The sequence below is a fragment of the Delphinus delphis genome, chromosome 19 (genome assembly GCF_949987515.2).
Source record: "Delphinus delphis chromosome 19, mDelDel1.2, whole genome shotgun sequence".
NCBI lineage: Eukaryota > Metazoa > Chordata > Mammalia > Artiodactyla > Delphinidae > Delphinus > Delphinus delphis.
Window position 1 is genome coordinate 42,515,918 of NC_082701.1, and position 19,065 is coordinate 42,534,982.

Here is a 19,065-nt window from a genome sequence, read left to right on the forward strand (position 1 = left end):
GTCAGGCTCTCATCGTTGTGGGACAGAGAGAGACAGGAAATGGATCCCAATTCTTCCCTTTCACCCGAGCTGGGGCTGCAGACCTGGGGGGCCGAGGTCAAGCTCTGCCTGTCTCCCTGTCCCCAAAGACCTGTCCTCCTGGGCACCCAGTGTGGGCAGGGCCCACAGCCAGGGGCTGACGTATCACAGACCCTCAGAGCTAGAGGGACCTGCAGGTTGCCGCCCCCCCACCTCACTCCGCCCAGCTTCTCCCGGGGGCTCAGCACACGGCCCACCCTCCGCGCCCGCGTCCCAGCCAAGGCCAGGCCTCACCTGTGCACCAGCTGTGTGTTCTCCTGCTTCAGCTTGCTCTTCAGGTCCCCGTTGCTCAGGCTGTCATTCTCCAGCTCTGTCACCTTCTTTTCCAGAAAACTCACCTACCGTAGCAGGGCAGGGGTGGGGTGGAGGAAACCTCTAAGTCCACAGGACTGAGAACTTAGTGGGACTGACGGCTAGGAGTCCCGCATGACTGTGAGTGAAGAGTCGTGCTGGGTGGGGCCGGGCATGGATGTGCCCATGTGATCGGGGCCACCTAGCCCCGACTCCTGGGCAGGGACAGGGTCTCCCAAGTCCCCAGGCGGCCGTCAGGAGCCCCTCCCCCCACCCCCGGGGGCCCACGTCACGTCCCCCGCCCGCCCAGGCCCACCTTCTCAGTGATGTCGTTATCACAGGAGTCGATGCTGTCCCGGAACAGGTCCTCGGTGCTGCCATTGCTGCTGCTGAAGTTGCTGCTGTGCATGAGCTGCCTGCACACGGGTGGGGGAGGCACGTCTGGCTGCAGGCTCAGGCTATGGGCTGGGGGAGCACCGGGACCCCAGGGAGGGTGCCCTCACCCAGTCAGGGGAGCAGAGCGGCCTGACCTCTGAACTCAAGAGATCATTGTGCTCTGAGGACGGTAGACGGGGCTCCTGAGCCCCAGCAGACACGGCCGGTCCATCAGAGCCCTTTCGTGCTGCGTCAGTACGCCGTGCACACCAGTGTTCCAGCCAGCAGCTGCCGCAGACCAGAGCTGGTGCAGGAGCCCCCCCCCACCCCGGCCCCTTCCACCTGGAAAACCGCCCCGTGCAGGCAGCCTGGTACCACAGCCCCGGCAGAGGGCCCGGGCCGCCTGAGACCACCCAGCCAGCTCCCGCTACATCTCTGGGGACCCAGGTGGTGGGCAGGGGGAGGGAGACCCACCCAGGCTTTGCAGGACGGTGGGACGGTGGGTCGGTGGCTGGGACTGGAAACGAGCAGTGCTGTTCAGGTAACTCTTGCCCGAGGCAGAACCCAGCCGCTTCCCCTCCCAGCCAGCAGCCAGGGTCTCAGCCCAGAGACTGTCCCATCCCAGCTCCTGGACACTTGCTGGCAGCTCCCAGAGCCCCGGGTGCGGAACTGGGGTGAGTCTGCAGGAGAGCGGGTGCAGGACCCTGGCAGGTCCAAGAGGTCAGCTGTGCAGGATTTAACCTGGGGCAGAGGGACCAGCTCCAGTGGGGACACTCACGCCCCATCCCTGCCAGCGGGAAGCCCAGGGCCTCTGCTGGTAGAGCTGCCTGCTCCGGAGCCCAGGGAAAGGCACCGGCAGCCGTGAGGGCAGCTGTGTCTCTCAGGGCACCCCCGGTGTGCCTGCCTGAGGCGGGGGCAATGGAGGGCTTGGAGAGGCCGCCCGCTGCCAGAAGGGGCAGAAGGGACGAGGGACGGGGTAGGCAAGGAGGCCGGGCCCGCTTTCTCGCAAGTGGAGCTTCCTCTGCCTGCACCGCCTGGGACGCCTCATCCCCCTCTGCACGTGCAGACGCATGCAGGGCACTGGCTGGGTCTGGGCCGCTGGCACGGAGTCGGCCACCCTGTCAGCAGGAGTACAGCGAAAGGGGACAGCGTTCAACCCGCACTACCCTGAGGGAGGCCTTACCGTCCAAAGGCTGTGCTAGAGATCTTCCGGTTGGGGCTAGAGACAGAGAGTGGGGTGGGGGGAGAGAGGGGGAGAGAGAGGAAAGGATGGTTGAACAGAGAGACCTTTAGCCCACTCCTTCCTCTGCCCCGGCTGCAAGAGATCAAAGTGCGGGCGAGGCTTCTTCCTGCCCTCACTAATCAGCTTGGCCCTGAGAAGCAGCCCCCGATCACCTGTCAGGACAGAGCGGGGCCACCCTCCCCGCTGCTTCTCCCTCTGGTCCCCACCCCACCCGCCCCTATGCTGGGCCCCGGGGCCTCACCTGTTGGCCTTCAGGTTTTTCAGTCGGGCTTCCAAATCATTGAGCAGGTTGATTTTCTTGCAGCACTGAGAGCAGTAAACATCCAGCAATTCGCTGTTGTACGCGTGCCGCATCTTCCTAGGCGTCTGCCCCGCGCTGGGTCATGAGAGGGAAAGAAATCACCTTCTGAACTGCTGTCCAGGCTGGTGCCCTGCCCTGTCCTGCTGAGCTTATTACTAGATTCTCCAAGACCTGTGAGCCTTGTGTGTGTGTGTTTGGGGGTCGGGGGGTGGGGAGTGAAGTACAGCAATAGATCTCCCTCCTCCAGCGCTCTCAGAGAGGAAGCCAATGACTTATACCCATTTCACAGAGAAGGCAGCTGAGAGCTAAGGTCAGAGTAATGACTCAGCTGCGTGGAAAGGTATCAATATGCCACTTGGAGGCTTCGGCCTTCCAGGTTTGGCTGTGTTTCTTCCCCAAGACAGAAGGAAGGAGGAATTCCAGATCCCCAATCAGCGTGCAAAGGCAGAACCCCCCACGCCTCCCCCTCCCACCCCGGTACAGGAGCAGAGCCCAGTTAGCTCAGGACTCCGCCAGCTGAACCCCCGCTAGGATGAGGCTGGACTGGTTCTGCCACTTTTCCTGGACCCCGAATGCCACTCCAGACCAAGGCGCCACCTGGAGGACACCGACGAGCCCAGGTCCGAGTAGACGTTGGTCCTGGTCTCGTCGTCAGGGCAGGGGCTGCTGGGGGCACAGTCCACGTCATCCGCCTCCCCGTAATCTTCGAACTGCTCCTCGTTGCTGATGAGTGAGGTGGTGGAGTGTGTGGAGAGGTCCGACGTGGTCACGGACGGAGTGTGGCCCAGGGACCTGAGTGTAAGACAAGGGTCGGCTGTGAACGAGGCGCCACCAGAGCCTGCGGGGCCCAAACTGGCCACACCTTCCAGGAGGTCCATGGGCGCCCAGATACCAGGAGCCTGATGAAGCCTGTACTTCTTGGCCTGGTAAGCACACTCCAGGGACCTTATCCTAAGGGAAACACCTCACCACAGAAAAGGTTTCTGCACGAGAGATGTTCAAACCGACGCTGCCCTAGAGCAGCCAAACATTGCTTACAACTTAATGGTGTATGGACAGCTACACTGAACTAGCTGTTAAATTATACTATATGTCAGTAAATGAAATGGTCACATAAATTATGGACTCTCAAATCGCTGTGGATAGGTTTGTAAAAAATACTGGCAGTAATGTGGAAAAATTAAAAGCGAAAGTTTTTTTTGATTGAAAAATGTTCTAAAAATTAAAACTAAACTTAAAAAAATTATTTTGAAGTTTTAAAAATTAAACTAGAAGTTAGATATAAAATTTTAGACATAACAAGTCTAAGCATGTAAAGGGTCTACACAGAAGAAGGTAAAGCAGGAAATAAAAATATTTAAATGCTTCCCTGGTGGCGCAGTGGTTGAGAGTCCGCCTGCCGATGCAGGGGACGCGGGTTTGTGCCCCGGTCCGGGAAGATCCCACATGCCGCGGAGCGGCTGGGCCCGTGAGCCATGGCCGCTGAGCCTGCGCGTCCGGAGCCTGTGCTCCGCAACGGGAGAGGCCGCAGCGGTGAGAGGCCCGCGTACCGCAAAAAAAAAAAAAAAAAAAAAAAAAAAACGAAAATGAAAACAAAAAACAACAATGAGCCAGTAGGCAGGATGCTTCTCCTACTCCACAGAGCGGATTTCTAGTCCAAAGAAGCCTAAGGCCACAGAACACAGGTCAGAGACCCCAGGCCTCCCACGGGTGACCCAGTGTGGCCTGGGACAGAGTCAGTGGCTGGCTGAACCCTGTCTAAAACCTAAGAACAAAGAAGTACAACTAACTCATCACCTGCCAAAACATATCCTCCCTCGAGTCGCTGTGCAGCAGCTTCTGTGTATCCTTACTCGTAAACTGGGAGCTCTCCAACCTGCTGATAAGCCTGTGCACTCAAAGAATGGGAAACAGTGATTTTCAAACTGTGCCCCTGAGGAACCCTGGTTTCCATCTAAGAATCACAGCCTTAACGATAGGGGCTGAAGATCAAGGCTCCGGGCATCTCCACCTTATTTTATTTATTCACTTATTTATCTGTCCTTGGGCTCCTGAGGGCCTCGGGTTGAATTAGTCACATTCCTCGCTGCTTTCTCCTGTAAATTTCACTAAACCTCTCGGCACAGCCGCTGGCGGCCTCCTGGTGACTGGCCCCGGACAACAACGGCAACCATCAGGTGGCAGGTGATCAGCCCTATGACCAGCTGTCCTTGCCTGGCTGGCCGCCAGTGCAGCAGAGGGACCGCCCCCGGGAAGCAACACGGATGAACAGCTCCAAAGGGCCCCTCCTCGACAGTGGGATTCCCAGAGACCCTTGGGTTTGCGAACCCCTGCACTGAGGAAATGTACTAGGCTGAAACATATGAACTTGCCTTTTTCTTGAAGGTCGAACATGATTAAAAATCGACAATTTCGTATGGTAAAATTGACACCGGAAGCCCTCTCCTCCCTCTCCAAATCTCCGGCCGTGACCATCACCTTCTCCCGACAAGTGGAGCTCCAGGCAGTTTTAACTCACTTGTCCTCTGGAAGGAACAGGCCCCCGAGCCCTGCCTCCTTCTCCTCGGCAGGAATCCCGACCGGCCCCTCCAGGCTCCGGCTGCTCTCCGCGGGGCCGTCCATGTCCGACTCCTGGGGGCCCTCGGGCGGGGCCAGCGTCATGGCCTCGTCCTCATCCACAGGAAAGAAGCCGGACTCCCTGGGGAGGAGCTCGCCATCAGCAAAGGTGGGGTCTGGCACCTCGCTGCCCTGGGGAAGACAGAGGGGGGCAGCGCGAGTGAGCCTGGCTCCCCGAGGCGCAGCACCGCTCCTCAGACCGCAAGGACGCCAGCAGGGCCGGGGACGGCGGGGACGGCGGGGACGGCGGGGACTGTGGTGCCGGGAAGCCCAGACACTGAAACCTCGGGTGTGAGACCCTGGCAGATGATTAACCTCGGGGACCCCTCGTGCAAGGCCAGTGAGGGGTGGGAAGCTCCGGGACAGCCTTCCATGGAGAAGGGCCACAGCCAGGCCAAGTGGGCTGCTTGGCAGGGTCCCCAACACAAAGTCTGCACAAGAAGCCAAGTGACCCCGAGAAAGCTTCTTGGTGATTAGAAAGGCACAGCCCCAATGACAATGACTCTGGCCTAGCAGAGCTTGATGCGGCATGATAGGGGACTGCCCAGCATGGGGTCTGCCCCCCACGGTTCTGGGCATGTCAAATAGCATCTCTGAACCTCAGTTCTGGCCTCTGTAAGTTGAGAATGGCGATGGAATCTTACAGAGGGATCGCTGTGTCACAGCAGGACCTCAGTGGATAAGTCTAGGCCACAGATCTGCCCCGGCCCTGTCACAGCCAAGCTGGGGAGCAAGAATTCTAGGTCTTTCAAGTCTGAGCTTTGGACTGGTCCTCGGTGCCCAGCACCCTGCCCGGCAATGTCAGTGCACCATAAAGATTTGCCCAAACCTTTTGCTAAAACCATCTTACAGGAGAAGAGCTCTGGCTTTATTCAGTTTACCTAGTCCGAGAGAGGCATATCTCTACACACCATTTCTCGGGGCTGCTTTGCCCCTGAGGAGCTGGGAACCTTGGAGGTGACAGCCTCCACCTGCTCCCACCGGAGATGTCAACTCTTCCCCAGGTTCTTCAGCGTGCTCCTTAGCTAGGGCTGGCAGGGTCCCCGTTAAAGGTGCGTCCTCCAGCCCCGGGACCACAAGAAGAGTGACAGTAAGAAGGGCTGTGAAAAGCCTCGGGGCATCTCAGACAAGAACAGGATCAGGGACATCCAAGGAAGGTGGTCAGCGAACGGCTTGGCTGTGTCCGCCCAGACGTGTGCAGCTGTCCAGGGGGTCTGTCCCCACCAAGACACACGCCAGCGCTAAGAACAGACGGCGATTAATGAGCTTGGCTCCTGCCTGTGCCACGACTCGGGCTGAGTACCAGATGGACCAATAAAGCCGGCAGCAGGCAGCCAGGAGCCTCTGACTGTGGAGGCCGAGGGGCTGTGTAATTAAACTCCCCCCTAGTGTTCACGCGGCCCTCTGCACCTACATGGCACTAATCAATCCCGCACAGCCCCCAACCTTATCAAATCTTGTGTCCTAAGCGAGCTCTTGTCTGCAAGCCCGGAGCTGTCCCAGTAGAAAAGAAAGGGAAACCAACATTTACAGAACCACCGCCGAGTTCTGGAGACCGAGCTAAGAGTTAATGTATTACCCCATTTGGGCTTCATGACCCTTCAGGACAGGGATTCCCATCCCTATTTTACTAACGAGGAAGTCAAGGCTCAGAGAGTTACCTGCCAGAAGTCCACTGGCTGGCAGGCAGAGGGTCCCACCTGCCTCTGGCCACCGCTGGCTTGGTTCCATTTATCACTGACGCAACCCACGCTTCACGGATTTTCAAACCCCATGGTGACCATGAGGAGAGACACATCACAGGAACACAATACTAATTATGAAGCCCAGGCACTCCGCCTAATGCTGCGACTTCCACATGCCGCCCCCTTCCTGCCCCCAGCAGGGAATGTCCGGGCTAGTGGGTGGTCACCTGGAGAGAAGCCCTCCACGGAGAGCTGGGGCTCGTGGAGAAGCAAGGTGCGTGTTCTGTTCCTCCACCTGCAGCTTTTCACCCTCCCAGACACACGGCAGGGCAAAGGCAGCACTGGCTGGGAGTCCCTGCTCTGTGGCTCACAAGAGGGCTTGGTCACTTTGCAAGTGGGTGTTTCTTCTCTTCACAGCCCTGAGAGGTGGGTCTCCTTCCCCCTCTGTAGGGAGGTGAAGTGACTTGCTTGGGGCCACGTGGGAGTCAGTGGCAGGGCTGGGACTGGCCTGTGAGTCACCCACGCCCATGCTTTCCCCCTGGAACCGCGTCAGCAGGCGTCCGCAAGAGGCTGCCGCCCACGCTGCCCCCAGAAGGCAGGCAGGGGGCCAAGTGGAGCCCAGCACCTGTGATTAAGCATCTGGCTTGGCTTCTGGCCAACTCACATCTGCCTCACTGGACACTGAGATACAGAGGCCACGTTTCTGCCAGGCACTCCGTCCCAACACCCAACCCATGGTACACCGGTGGGGACCAACCCCCTCACCTGAGGTCCCACAGCGACATACCCATAACTCCTGACACCTGGCCCAAGGCCCTGCCCCGGGTGGAAAGAGTGGTCTCGAGTGGCCTGTCTCAGCTACAGCAGGGGCAGCAGGAGGGGTCAGACACCCCACAGGGGTCCCTCCCTCCCAACTAGACCAACACCTCCTGGGCATATTTTTACCCTCTGACTAAGCAGAGTCCACACCTGCACGGCCCTTCACACTTGACAAAGCATCCTGTCTGTCTCCCACACACACCGTTCAGCTCTCAAAGCAGCCCTGGGAGAGCTCCGGGGAGTGTACAGAGCAGGATGAAGAATTCATCTTCTCCATCTGACACTCAGGGAAGATGAGACTCAGAGAGGGAGGGGACTGCCTGGAACTTCCTGGCTACAGAGGGACCTGAGACCTGGAGCCAGGCTCCCGACGCGCCAAGTCCCAGCCCCTCACCCACCCCGACACCCCCCCTCTGCTACGCACGTATGCACACACGCTCTCGACACGCCAGCCTTTTCTCTTAAAAAACGGCTGCTCTCCCTACGTCCGCATCTCTTCATTCAAGCCACAACTGGTTGCCCAAGGAAAGTGGAAATTTTAACTACAACTTCAAAACCATTTCTAGTGCAGACGGTCCTCCAACTTACAGTGGCTCGACCTACGATTTTTTATTTTTATTTTTTTGCAGTACGCGGGCCTCTCACTGTTGTGGCCTCTCCCGCTGCAGAGCACAGGCTCCGGACGCGCAGGCTCAGCGGCCATGGCTCACTGGCCCAGCCGCTCTGCGGCATGTGGGATCCTCCCAGACCGGGGCACGAACCCGCGTCCCCTGCATCGGCAGGCAGACTCTCAGCCACTGCGCCACCACGGAAGCCCTTGACCTACGATTTTTTGACTTTACAATGGCATGAAAGTGATAGGCATTCAGTAGAAACTGTACGTCAAAGTTGGAATTTTGCTCTTTTCCCGGGCTAGCGATGTGTGGTCTGACGCTCTCCTGATGCTGGGCGGCCGCAGCTCCCCGTCGTCACCCGATCACGAGGGTGAACCACCGATGTGCTTACAACCATTATTTTTCACTTTTGGTGCAGCGTTCAATCAATTACGTGAGCTGTTCAACACTTAATTTAAAAATAGGCTTTGTGCTGGGTAATTCTGTTTAAGGTATTCTAGGCGAAGTTATGATGTTTGGTAGGTTAGGCATATTAAATGCATTTTCCACTTATCGATACAACGGGGTTACATCCCACTAAGATCTGTAGTTCCCCCCCCCCCCCCAGTTTAAATAATATAAAGACAGCTATAAGAAAAGTAACTAACCGTATACCTTGGTTAGTCTGGGATGGTACCCGTTTGGCTTTTCTCCTGGACAAAAGTGGCCCTGTCACCCGTGCTCCTTCCTGGGGGCCTGGGTCCCAGCCCAGCTTCCACTCTCCCTGGCCCGCCAGGGAAGGGCTGAGTGTAGCACGGGGTGGGGTGGGGAGGCAGCGCTGCTGAGGTTGGGGGACAGCCTGCTCTGATCCCAGACAGCTCAGGAAGGGAGGCAAGCAGGGATGGCTGCTGGAAGGCAACCTCTCACCCCACCTGGAGCCATCAATCCCTGGCTGGGAGAACCAAAGTCACAACAGAAACCCTTCTGAGCCAGTTTCTTTTATATTTTTTAGATGAAGTTACAGAGGAAGAGGAAGAACTCATCCATAATAAAAGTGCCGTCCTCACGGGGTTTCCAGAAGGCCTGAGAAGATGCTGCACCTGACAGCAGGGGCTTCCTGAGGCCCAGTTACCCTCCAGTCAGGGCCCTGGGCTGGTCGGGGCCCCCAGGGAGCCCCCGTGTCACATGTGCTGCCGTGAAGAGGAAGAACTCTGGGGGATGTGCAAGAGCTAAACAGTAATCTGCCTGGCCTGGGCGTGGTGAGGCAGATTCTCCTGTTGCTCCAGGATTCCAGAGTCCCCAGACAAACCCCAGGCTGACAGCAGGAAACTGGGCTGCGGCAGCCCCGGGATGGAGCTGGGGGAAGGTGGGGGGAGAAGGAGGACATCGCTCCACGGGGCACCTCCTGCTCGTGGGCACTTCTAGGCCGAGAACCCCGAGAGCTGCCAGCCCGCCCCAGGCCACCTGGTCCACATCCAGACCTCCTCCGCAGCAGCGAGCTCCTGGGGCGTCAGAGGACACCTGGTGGTCCCGGATCCTAGGCCTGCTCCGGAGGGGTGGCAGGATCAGGGGAGTGGGTAATGGGATTTCACAGAAAAGGGGGTGCCTGATTTTTTGGGGGGCCTTTAGGAAAGGGACAGTGTCCTCAGCAGGTAGCTCCAGGCAACATCTGTGGGTGACCCATGTCCCCAGGGCTCTGTTCCTCAGGACCCAGAGCCAGTCCTGCACATGGAGCTCCCTGTGCCGCCAGGGCCACGTGGGCGTGGCTGGCATACGTCCAGCGCACTCCAGGTCACCTGGAGGGGCCCCAGGACACCCCTGTGAGTGGGGCTGGGTGGCGGTGCTGCTCTGCGGCCTGGCAGACTGGGTTTTTAGTCCTGGCTGGCCCGGCCACTCACAAGCAGTGTGACCTTGGGCACGTGACCTCTGAGCTCCTGACTCCTTACCTACAGAATGGGGACAGTCCCCCCTACCTCAGAGGCTACTCTAAGGACCACACGCGACAATTTGCACAGGCACCAAAGAGCTGGCAGCTGTGGAAGCATTAAATCCTGATCCGGCCTCCTTAGGGGCTGCGTGTTGCAGAAGCCGAGCTGCCCCTGCAGCCCATGGGTCCCTGGCTAGTCAACCGGTGAGATCCTGGACAGACAGGAGGCCAGGAGGCAGGTCATCCTCCAGAGGGTTTCTGGAGAGTTCTGAGGCCCAAGGCTGGGCAAACATGCCCTAGCCAGCCGCTCCAGCAGGGCAGGTTCTCCAGCCCCCCACCCCCGTCTCTGGCTGGGGCTGGATGCCGCCGGCCGGGGCTGGAAGTGGGAGCCTGGAGGCACAAGCCTGCCCGTGGGGCCTCCTTCTCCTGTCTCAGGAGCAGCCCTCACCCGCCAGCAGGCCCCAAAGTCACATCTTCCTCTGTAGCAAGTCGGCACGAGCTGAATTCAATGGCTGGTGTGAAGGCCAAGCATCAGTACCCGTGGGGCCCTTCCAGGCCTCGGAGGGGCCAACAACGCCCCACTGGCCACACCCTCGGAGGGGGTGCGGCACGGCCCAGACTCGACCGCCTCCTTTGGTCCTCCCCCTACCCCACCTGGCCCATTTTCCTGGCAGCTGACTTCAGGTGACCCCATTTCCACACTCCCGGGGAGAGGGAAGCCCCTGAAGGGGTAAACATGAGGACGTCCACATCTGAACCCCACGGTCAGCATCACAGGGAGCACAGGGCCGGTGATCAGCAACGGGGCCCGAACTGCACCGCGGATGGTTAGCTGGCGAGAGCCCAGCGCGGGAAGCCTGAGGCCTGGGCGCGGGTCCCCGCTTGGTCGCTGGCTGGCTGTGCCCCAGCTGTTGGATTTCTGGGCCTCATCTAAAAACAGGGATGGAGATACCTACCGGGCAAGACTGCCCTGGAGAATAATAATGCCTCACACCTCACGGATGCCTGGAAACACGGCAAATAGCGGGGGGCGGGGCGGCGTGAGAAGCAAAGGCTCTGCAGGCGGACTGACCGGCTCAAATCCTGGTCAGTCCACCTGCGCTGCGCTACCAGCTCTGCGCGCTTAGGTTTACCGAACTTCAGTGCCTCAGTTTCCCCATCTAGGGAATGGGGTTAACTATTAGCATTAAACGAGTTGGTACATATTCTAAGCAGAAAGTGCTCAAACCTGAGCTATTATTATCTTCGTTGTATTGAGAAAAGACAGCCAGGGGTGCATGCTGGCCTCGTGGTCCCTCTCCAGCCCCCGGGATCCTATCCCTCCAACCCCGGTGGCACACGGTGTGAAGGTAGGCTGGGTGCAGCTTCTGGAAGCCAGACGCCCCATGGTGCAAAGCCGGCCCTCCAAACAGGCCAGGTGCCTCTTTTCTCCCCACCAGGGCTGTCTTCTGCCCACTGTCTTGGAAGGTCTCTCTGAGCATTAATTATAGCCTTTATTAAGTGTTAGGACGAGATGCTGCCTGGGCGAGGGAGTCCGCGAGGCTCCCAGGCTCTGACTATCCACCCCCAGCCCTGACAATGGCTCTGCTCCCCAGGCAGTAATGTGGAGCCAAAGAACAGCTCCATGGGGACAGGGCTGGGTAAAAATAGCTCGGGCGGGCACATCCCAGCTTCCCGTGCTGCCAGGCACCAGTGGGCACATGTGGAACCCCCTGCCGGGAAGGTATGGGGGGAGGGATGGACACAAACTAAGCCCAGGGCCGGGGAGAGGCCAGCCTGCCACCTGGGGAGGCTGAGCAGGCTTGAGGGGCCTGGGGGTGTGGGGAGTCAAAGCCCTCACCCACCCTCCCAGTCAGCCAACAGCCCAGAACAGTGATAGGCCCGGTCAGGGTCTCGCTGCGTCTTTCCCCAGGTAGCAGACGGTTCAAGTGAAGGAGCTAACTTGTTGGTGCCAACGCCCCAGGTGCGCAGGGAGGGGATGGGGTTACCTGGGCCAGGATGCACTACACACCACGGTGGCTCAGCAGCTATCATCAAGCAAAGACGGTGGCAGTAGAGATTAGCAGCCATGCAGGCTGTCCCCAACGCCCGTCCTGAAGCCAGGCCTCGCCCTGCAGGCGGCTGGCGCTCATCAATGGCTCATAGGAGACTTTACAGCAGAGGGTCGCCCGGGTGCCAGTCAAGGGGTGAGGGTGGGAATAGGAGGGATTTCGGGGTCCACACAGAGGGGCTGGTGCCTCAGCCTTGCCTTCGGAATAAAAGCAACCTTGACTCAGATACGAGGCCTCAGCTTGCCCACCACAGGGCCAAGGGCAAACCTGGGAGCACCAGGTCCCCAAACTATTAGAGGTTATCACCCGTCTCAGCCAGCCCTGGGGACTGACCTCACACTGTGAGATCGAAGCTCTGCAGCCCAAGCTTCCCACTCTGCTGGGGAGGCCAAGGTCAGGCAAACAGACAGACTGCCACCCCCAAGGCTAGAGCAGAATCCCCTCTAGTTAAGCTCCTCCCAGGGGTGGGGCGCCCAGAGCAGCTTTCAGGCTGTCTCCTCCCAGCTAGGGGCTCCAGGATCCACCTCCCGAACCCTCACTTCAGGGAGGGCACCACCGGCAGCTGAAGACCACCCGTGACTGGGTTCCCACCCAGGAGTGGATCTCAGTGTCGACGCCCTAGCGGCCACACTACTTGCATCATAAAGTAAACCCGCAGACCCCAGGCGGGGGACAATGGTGACAACAGGAGCTCCTCAGGAGCTCACTATTAGCCTCAAGTGGGCAATACCAAGAGGGTCTGATGCTCCCATCACCCCCTGGAGGGAGGCACTAAACCAGTCTGCTTTGCAGATGGGGGGACTGAGGCTCTTGCAGACTTGGTTCAGTCCAGGATCTGGCCTCCACCAGCTGTGGAGCCACAAGCTGGTAATGAACGGAAGAGAAAGTCACGCTCGTGTTTCTCAAGAACCCCATTTACATACAGCCAAGGTGGTCAGATGAGTCCGTCTGCTGTTGCACACACCACCACCACCGCGGAAGGGGTGTGGAAGCCTGCACTGCCTTTCTTCAGTGTTTTAACTGCAACTCCTCAACTGTCTCTCTGCCTGATCTCCACACCCTCCCCGCAGCACACACGCTGCTGCTAAGGTAGTGCCCCAGGAGTGCAAGGGAAAGGAGGGCATGACGTAGCTCCCAGAAAAACTGTAGAAATGAGGGATGCTGGATTGGCCGCCTGGCAGCCAAACTAAGGCCAGAGGTGGGCGAATCCCCTGCGGGGCAGCAGAACAGAGGGGCTGGAAGTCTTAAGGGTTGGGGCGAGATTCTGAGGCAGATCCTGGCAGCGACCACCCAGGCACTGGCCAGGGGTCTTTTGTCCGGTTGACCTGAATGTCCAGTCTGCCCTAAAGGCTGTGGGGTCTCGCTGAACTGGCACCAGAGCTGGAGACCACTCCATGCCCATTCAGACCTTCTAAGCAGCTCCCCGGGGTCCAAGTTCACCCATCACCCTTCGGATCAGGACGAGCTTCCGACGAGCCTGGTGACAATGAGAGGAGGGCTGCACGAGCTTGCTGCCGGAGTGCAATGTTCACTGAGAATGAATCAGCTGGAGTTTTGGCTCTGTGCGTTCAAGGAGGGACAATTTGCGGGCGTAAGTGGCACTCGAGTCCCAGGGGTGTGGGAAGGGCCAACAAGGTCTGCTTTCCAAGCCCATTAGGCAATGGGTCAGACCCTGGACCCCACTGGAAATGCCGCTCACACCAGGGCCATAGCCCCACCCAGGAGACACTCTGAGCCCTCTGTCCCCACTTCTGTTCCAATAACACATTTGAGCACGTCAAAAGGTATCAGTTAAAAAATAAAAATAAAAATGTGTTGCTAAAAATCTAATGGAGAAGAAAATGGAAGAGGAGAATACTTAAGTCATCCAAAAGGATTCAGGAAAAGGGAGGAAAAGAGAATCAAAGATCAGATTGGAACAAACAAAAAGACACATAATAAAGAGCTCAACCATATCAGTAATTCATTAAATGAAAATTGAATAAACCATCCTATTAAAAGAGAAATATTGTCAGACTAGATTAAAAAAAAACACGCCGGGCTTCCCTGGTGGCGCAGTGGTTGAGAGTCCGCCTGCCGATGCAGGGGACACGGGTTCGTGCCCCGGTCTGGGAAGATCCCACATGCCGCGGAGCGGCTGGGCCCGTGAGCCATGGCCGCTGAGCCTGCGCGTCCGGAGCCTGTGCTCCGCAACGGGAGAGGCCACGACAGTGAGAGGCCCGCGTACCGCAAAAAAACAAAAAAACAAAAACTACATGCCATTTACAAGAGACACAATTTAAGCATAAGGACACATGTAGGCGGGAAATAAAAAAAGATACACCACGCAAACACCAAGTAAAAGTTGGAGGGGCTATATTAATATCAGACAAGAGATAGAGAGACATTAAAAAAACGATAAAAATCAATTTAACAAGATGTAACACTCCTAAGCATTTATGCATCTAATAACGTGGTTTCAAAATATACAGAGCAAAACTTAACTCATCTCTCTCAGTAAATGATAACGCACACAAACAAGATAATGAGAAGGGAGACAGAAGATGTGAACACAAGCTAGACAGGACACAAATATAACATTACACCCAACAGCTGTAGAATAAAACCATCAGATCAAAGGTTGATGAGCATTTGGATACTTGCACAATACCAAAGAATCACCCTACAGATTACTGCAACCCCGACCCCACCCCCAGTACCACTACCATGGAATAAACAGGCTACTGTCATTTTAGTGCAGTGATCAAACCTGGCACCGCTAATTAGGACCAATCACACACCGGCCTCCTGATGTGTTCCATTATGAAGGACACAGCATCACCTATCATATAGTCTTTACAAAACATTTAATCCTAATGAAGCCTTAAAACCTAACCTCTACTAAATGGGAAAGCAGGGGACACAGGAACAAGTTACACATCACCACGGGGAAACAATCGGACATAAAGAATGTAGCACCTTATAAGACAACTGGCCTGGTCTTTTCCAAAAGAGAAAGTCATAAAGAAGAGGGAGGGTCCCTGACTTCAGACTATACTACAAAGCTACAGTAGTCAAGACAGTACGGTACTGGCACAAAAACAGAAATATAGATCAATGGAACAGGATAGAAAGCCCAGAGATAAACCCATGTACATATGGTCACCTTATCTTTGATAAAGGAGGCAAGAATATACAGTGGAGAAAAGACAGCCTCTTCAATAAGTGGTTCTGGGAAAGCTGGACAGCTATATGAAAAGAATGAAATTAGAACACTCCCTAACACCATACACAAAAATAAACTCAAAATGGATTAAAGACCTAAATGTAAGGCCAGGCACTATCAACCTCTTAGAGAAAAACATAAGCAGAACACTCTATGACATAAATCACAGCAAGATCCTTTTTGACCCAGCTCCTAGAGAAATGGAAATAAAAACAAAAATAAACAAATGGGACCTAATGAAACTTAAAAGCTTTTGCACAGCAAAGGAAACCACAAACAAGATGAAAAGACAACCCTCAGAATGGGAGAAAATATTTGCAAATGAAGCAACTGACAAAGGATTAATCTCCAAAATTTACAAGCAGCTCATGCAGCTCAATATCAAAAAAACAAACAACCCAATCCAAAAATGGGCAGAAGACCTAAACAGACATTTCTCCAAAGAAGATACACAGATTGCCAACAAACACATGAAAAGATGCTCAACATCACTAATCATTAGCGAAATGCAAATCAAAACTACAATGAGGTATCACCTCACACCAGTCAGAATGGCCATCATCAAAAAATCTAGAAACAATAAATGCTGGAGAGGGTGTGGAGAAAAGGGAACCCTCTTGCACTGTTGGTGGGAATGTAAATTGATACAGCCACTATGGAGAACAGTATGGAGGTTCCTTAAAAAACTAAAAATAGAACTACCATACGACCCAGCAATCCCACTACTGGGCATATAACCTGAGAAAACCAAAATTCAAAAAGAGTCATGTACCAAAATGTTCATTGCAGCTCTATTTACAATAGCCAGGACATGGACGCAACCTAAGTGTCCATCGACAGATGAATGGATAAAGATGTGGCACATATATACAATGGAATATTACTCAGCCATAAAAAGAAACGAAATTGAGTTATTTGTAGTGAGGTGGCTGGACCTAGAGTTTGTTGTACAGAGTGAAGTAAGTCAGAAAGAGAAAAACAAATACCGTATGCTAACACATGTATATGGAATCCAAAAAAAAAAAAAACGTCATGAAGAACCTAGGGGCAAGACAGGAATAAAGACACAGACCTACTAGAGAATGGACTTGAGGATATGGGGACGGGGAAGGGTAAGCTAGGTCAAAGTGAGAGAGTGGCATGGACATATATACACTACCAAACGTAAAACAGATAGCTAGTAGGAAGCAGCCGCATAGCACAGGGAGATCAGCTCGGTGCTTTGTGATCACCTAGAGGGGTGGGATAGGGAGGGTGGGAGACGCAAGAGATATGGGGACATATGTATATGTATAACTGATTCACTTTGTTATAAAGCAGAAACTAACACACCATTGTAAAGCAATAAAGCAATAAATAAATAACATTCAATAAAGATGTTAAAAAAAAAGAAAAGGGAGGGGGATTCTTCTAGACGAGTGGTTCTCAAACTTTAGAGTCATTTGGAGAGTGCAGTGGATTGTTAAAACTCAGACTGAATCAGTTTCTGATTTAGTAGGTTTGGGGTGATGTCTGAAAATGTGCATTTCAATAGGTTGAAATAGGTTTTTTTTTTTTTCAAGTGCATTTCTAACAAGTTGTCAGGTTATGCTGATGCTACTGGTCCCAGGGCCACACTGGGAGAACTGCTGTTTTCAATTACCCAAGAGATATAAAAACCGAACGTTATCTTTGATTAGATCCTGGTTCAAGCAAGCAAGCCAGCAAACCACCACCCAGCTGTGAAAGATCTTCTGGGGACAAGCAGGGAAACTGGAATATGGAGCAGATACTGGGTGATATCAGGGAATGATGCTCGAGTTTGCTAGGTGTGTTAACCGTATCTAGTTATGAAGGAGAAATGCCCTTAGTTTTAATAACATCTTGCCGAATTTCATTTCAAACGGCTCAGAAAACAATCTCCCACACAGACATAAAGCAAATATGGTAGCAGCACCGGGGAGCACCCGGGCATGAGAATCCTTAACGGTGCAGTCTTCCTCCACGACCAGCTCCCTGATGGTCTGTCCTGGCTGCAGGGGCTGATCTGGGCTCCCCGTGAAACACTGTGGGGCTCCCTTGTGTGGTGATGGAGGCATGGCTATTGCAGGGGCTGTATGGTGGGCTCTGGAGCCACGAGGGCTGGGGAGCAGGTGCTGTGAGCCACTGCAGGGCACTGCTTACGGCAAAACCTATGGGAGTCATGCAGGTTGGTGGCCGAGAATGGCGGCCAATCCCACCCGCAGTGGCCTCCCATAATCAGTTCTTACAGGTCTCATTGTTTTCAACACGTCAGAAGTAAACCTTACATACGTAGAGCGTGAAAGACAGTTGCCCCAAACTTGCTGAACTGGTTAAGGAAAAGTGTAAAATCTCTCATAAACTTAGCTCCATTTAAAAGGAATATGGGGGGACATCCCTGGTGGTCCAGCGGTTAAGACTCCGCGCTTCCACTGGCGGGGGTGGGGTGGGGAGGGCGGTGCGGGTTCGATCCCTAGTCAGGGAACTAGGATCCTGCATGCTGTGTGGCACAGCCAAATTAATTAATCAATTAATAAAATAAAATAAATAAAATGCATGAAGGATCTGAATAGACTTTTAAAAAGTTTTTAAAAATAAAAGAACTATGAAAAGGGGCAGCCACCCTTTAAAAATGCTATCCTAGGGCTTCCCTGGTGGCGCAGTGGTTGAGAGTCCGCCTGCCGATGCAGGGGACGCGGGTTCGAGCCCCGGTCCGGGAGGATCCCACGTGCCGCGGAGCAGCTGGGCCCGTGAGCCATGGCTGCTGAGCCTGTGCGTACGGAGACTGTGCTCTGCAACGAGAGAGGCCACAACAGTGAGAGGCCCCGTGTACCACAAAAAAAAATGAAATAAAATAAAAAATGCTATCCTAAAGGTAGAGTCAGCGGAAAGAGGGAGCTCAGAGGACCAGCACAACATCCTTGGGTAAAACCAGCGCTTGAGGATAAGAGCTGAAGGGTGAGAGGTCTAGGTTACAAATGACTAGATCAAGAGGCAGGGGCGGCTGCTCTCCCTGGGTGCCAGGCTCCGCTCCCCTCCCCCTCCCCCTCCCCCCTCGGAGGATGATTCCGGAGAACCTTTCTGTTATGGGCAGAATTGTGTCCCCCTCGCCCCCCAACCAGCAGTCTCTTAGAATGTAACTGTGTTTGGAGACAGGGTCTTCAAAGAGGTAATTAAATTAAAATGAGGTTATAAGGGTGGGCCTAATCCAGTGTGACCAGCGTCCTTATTGGGAAATTAGGACGTGGACAGACACAGGCACACACACACAGACACACACACACGACCAGGGAGTACTGTTAGGGTAGCCCTAGCAAACTAATACTCTTTCCTCCTTCTCTAGGAAGGCTGTGTGGAGACCCCTCAGCTAGGTCTGTGTTTTCCACCCACCTTCCCACCCGGATAATAAGAGCAAATTCCTTCAAGGTCAATTCAATTCAACCTCCACAGAGAACTAACTAGTGAATCTCCAGAACTTTGTCAAGAAACTTGGGATTTTTTTTTTTTTTGGTCAAAGGAATTGTTGGCTTCCCTTCCATGATCATTTTGAGATATCGCTGCTTCTAAAGAGACTGTATCTTGCTGACACTGAAGCCTGGTGGATCTATGATTTTCAGGACAATGTTTCATAAGCACTTTATACACGGATCTAAGTAAATTATTTCCATTTCTTGTGTTCTCTCAATAGCATAGGTATTATAGCTTCGTTGTAGAGATGCGTGTGTGCAGTTCAATCACGGGCACTTAAAATTGCAAAGCCAATTTTTGTTTGCCCAGAGCTGTACACAGTGTAGTCATAGTACAAATATAAAAGTTATTTTGCCTAAATAGTGGCTGGTTGACAAGAGATCAGCAGTTAGCCCCGGAACCACAGAGCCTCT

At 54.6% G+C, this 19,065-nt stretch overlaps 1 protein-coding gene across 2 annotated transcripts in view; it reads right to left on the minus strand.

The window, feature by feature from the left end:
• RAB11FIP4 (RAB11 family interacting protein 4) overlaps positions 1 to 19,065 on the minus strand; it is a 118,492-nt gene that overhangs the window by 12,298 nt on the left and 87,129 nt on the right. For both annotated transcript variants that reach the window (XM_059998321.1, XM_059998322.1), the window contains 6 exons: positions 4,807 to 5,036; positions 2,886 to 3,080; positions 2,229 to 2,363; positions 1,928 to 1,963; positions 686 to 785; positions 313 to 416 (listed from right to left, as the gene is read on the minus strand). In XM_059998321.1, coding sequence (XP_059854304.1) covers positions 313 to 416; positions 686 to 785; positions 1,928 to 1,963; positions 2,229 to 2,363; positions 2,886 to 3,080; positions 4,807 to 5,036 — 800 coding nt within the window. The remainder of the gene's footprint in view (positions 1 to 312; positions 417 to 685; positions 786 to 1,927; positions 1,964 to 2,228; positions 2,364 to 2,885; positions 3,081 to 4,806; positions 5,037 to 19,065) is intronic.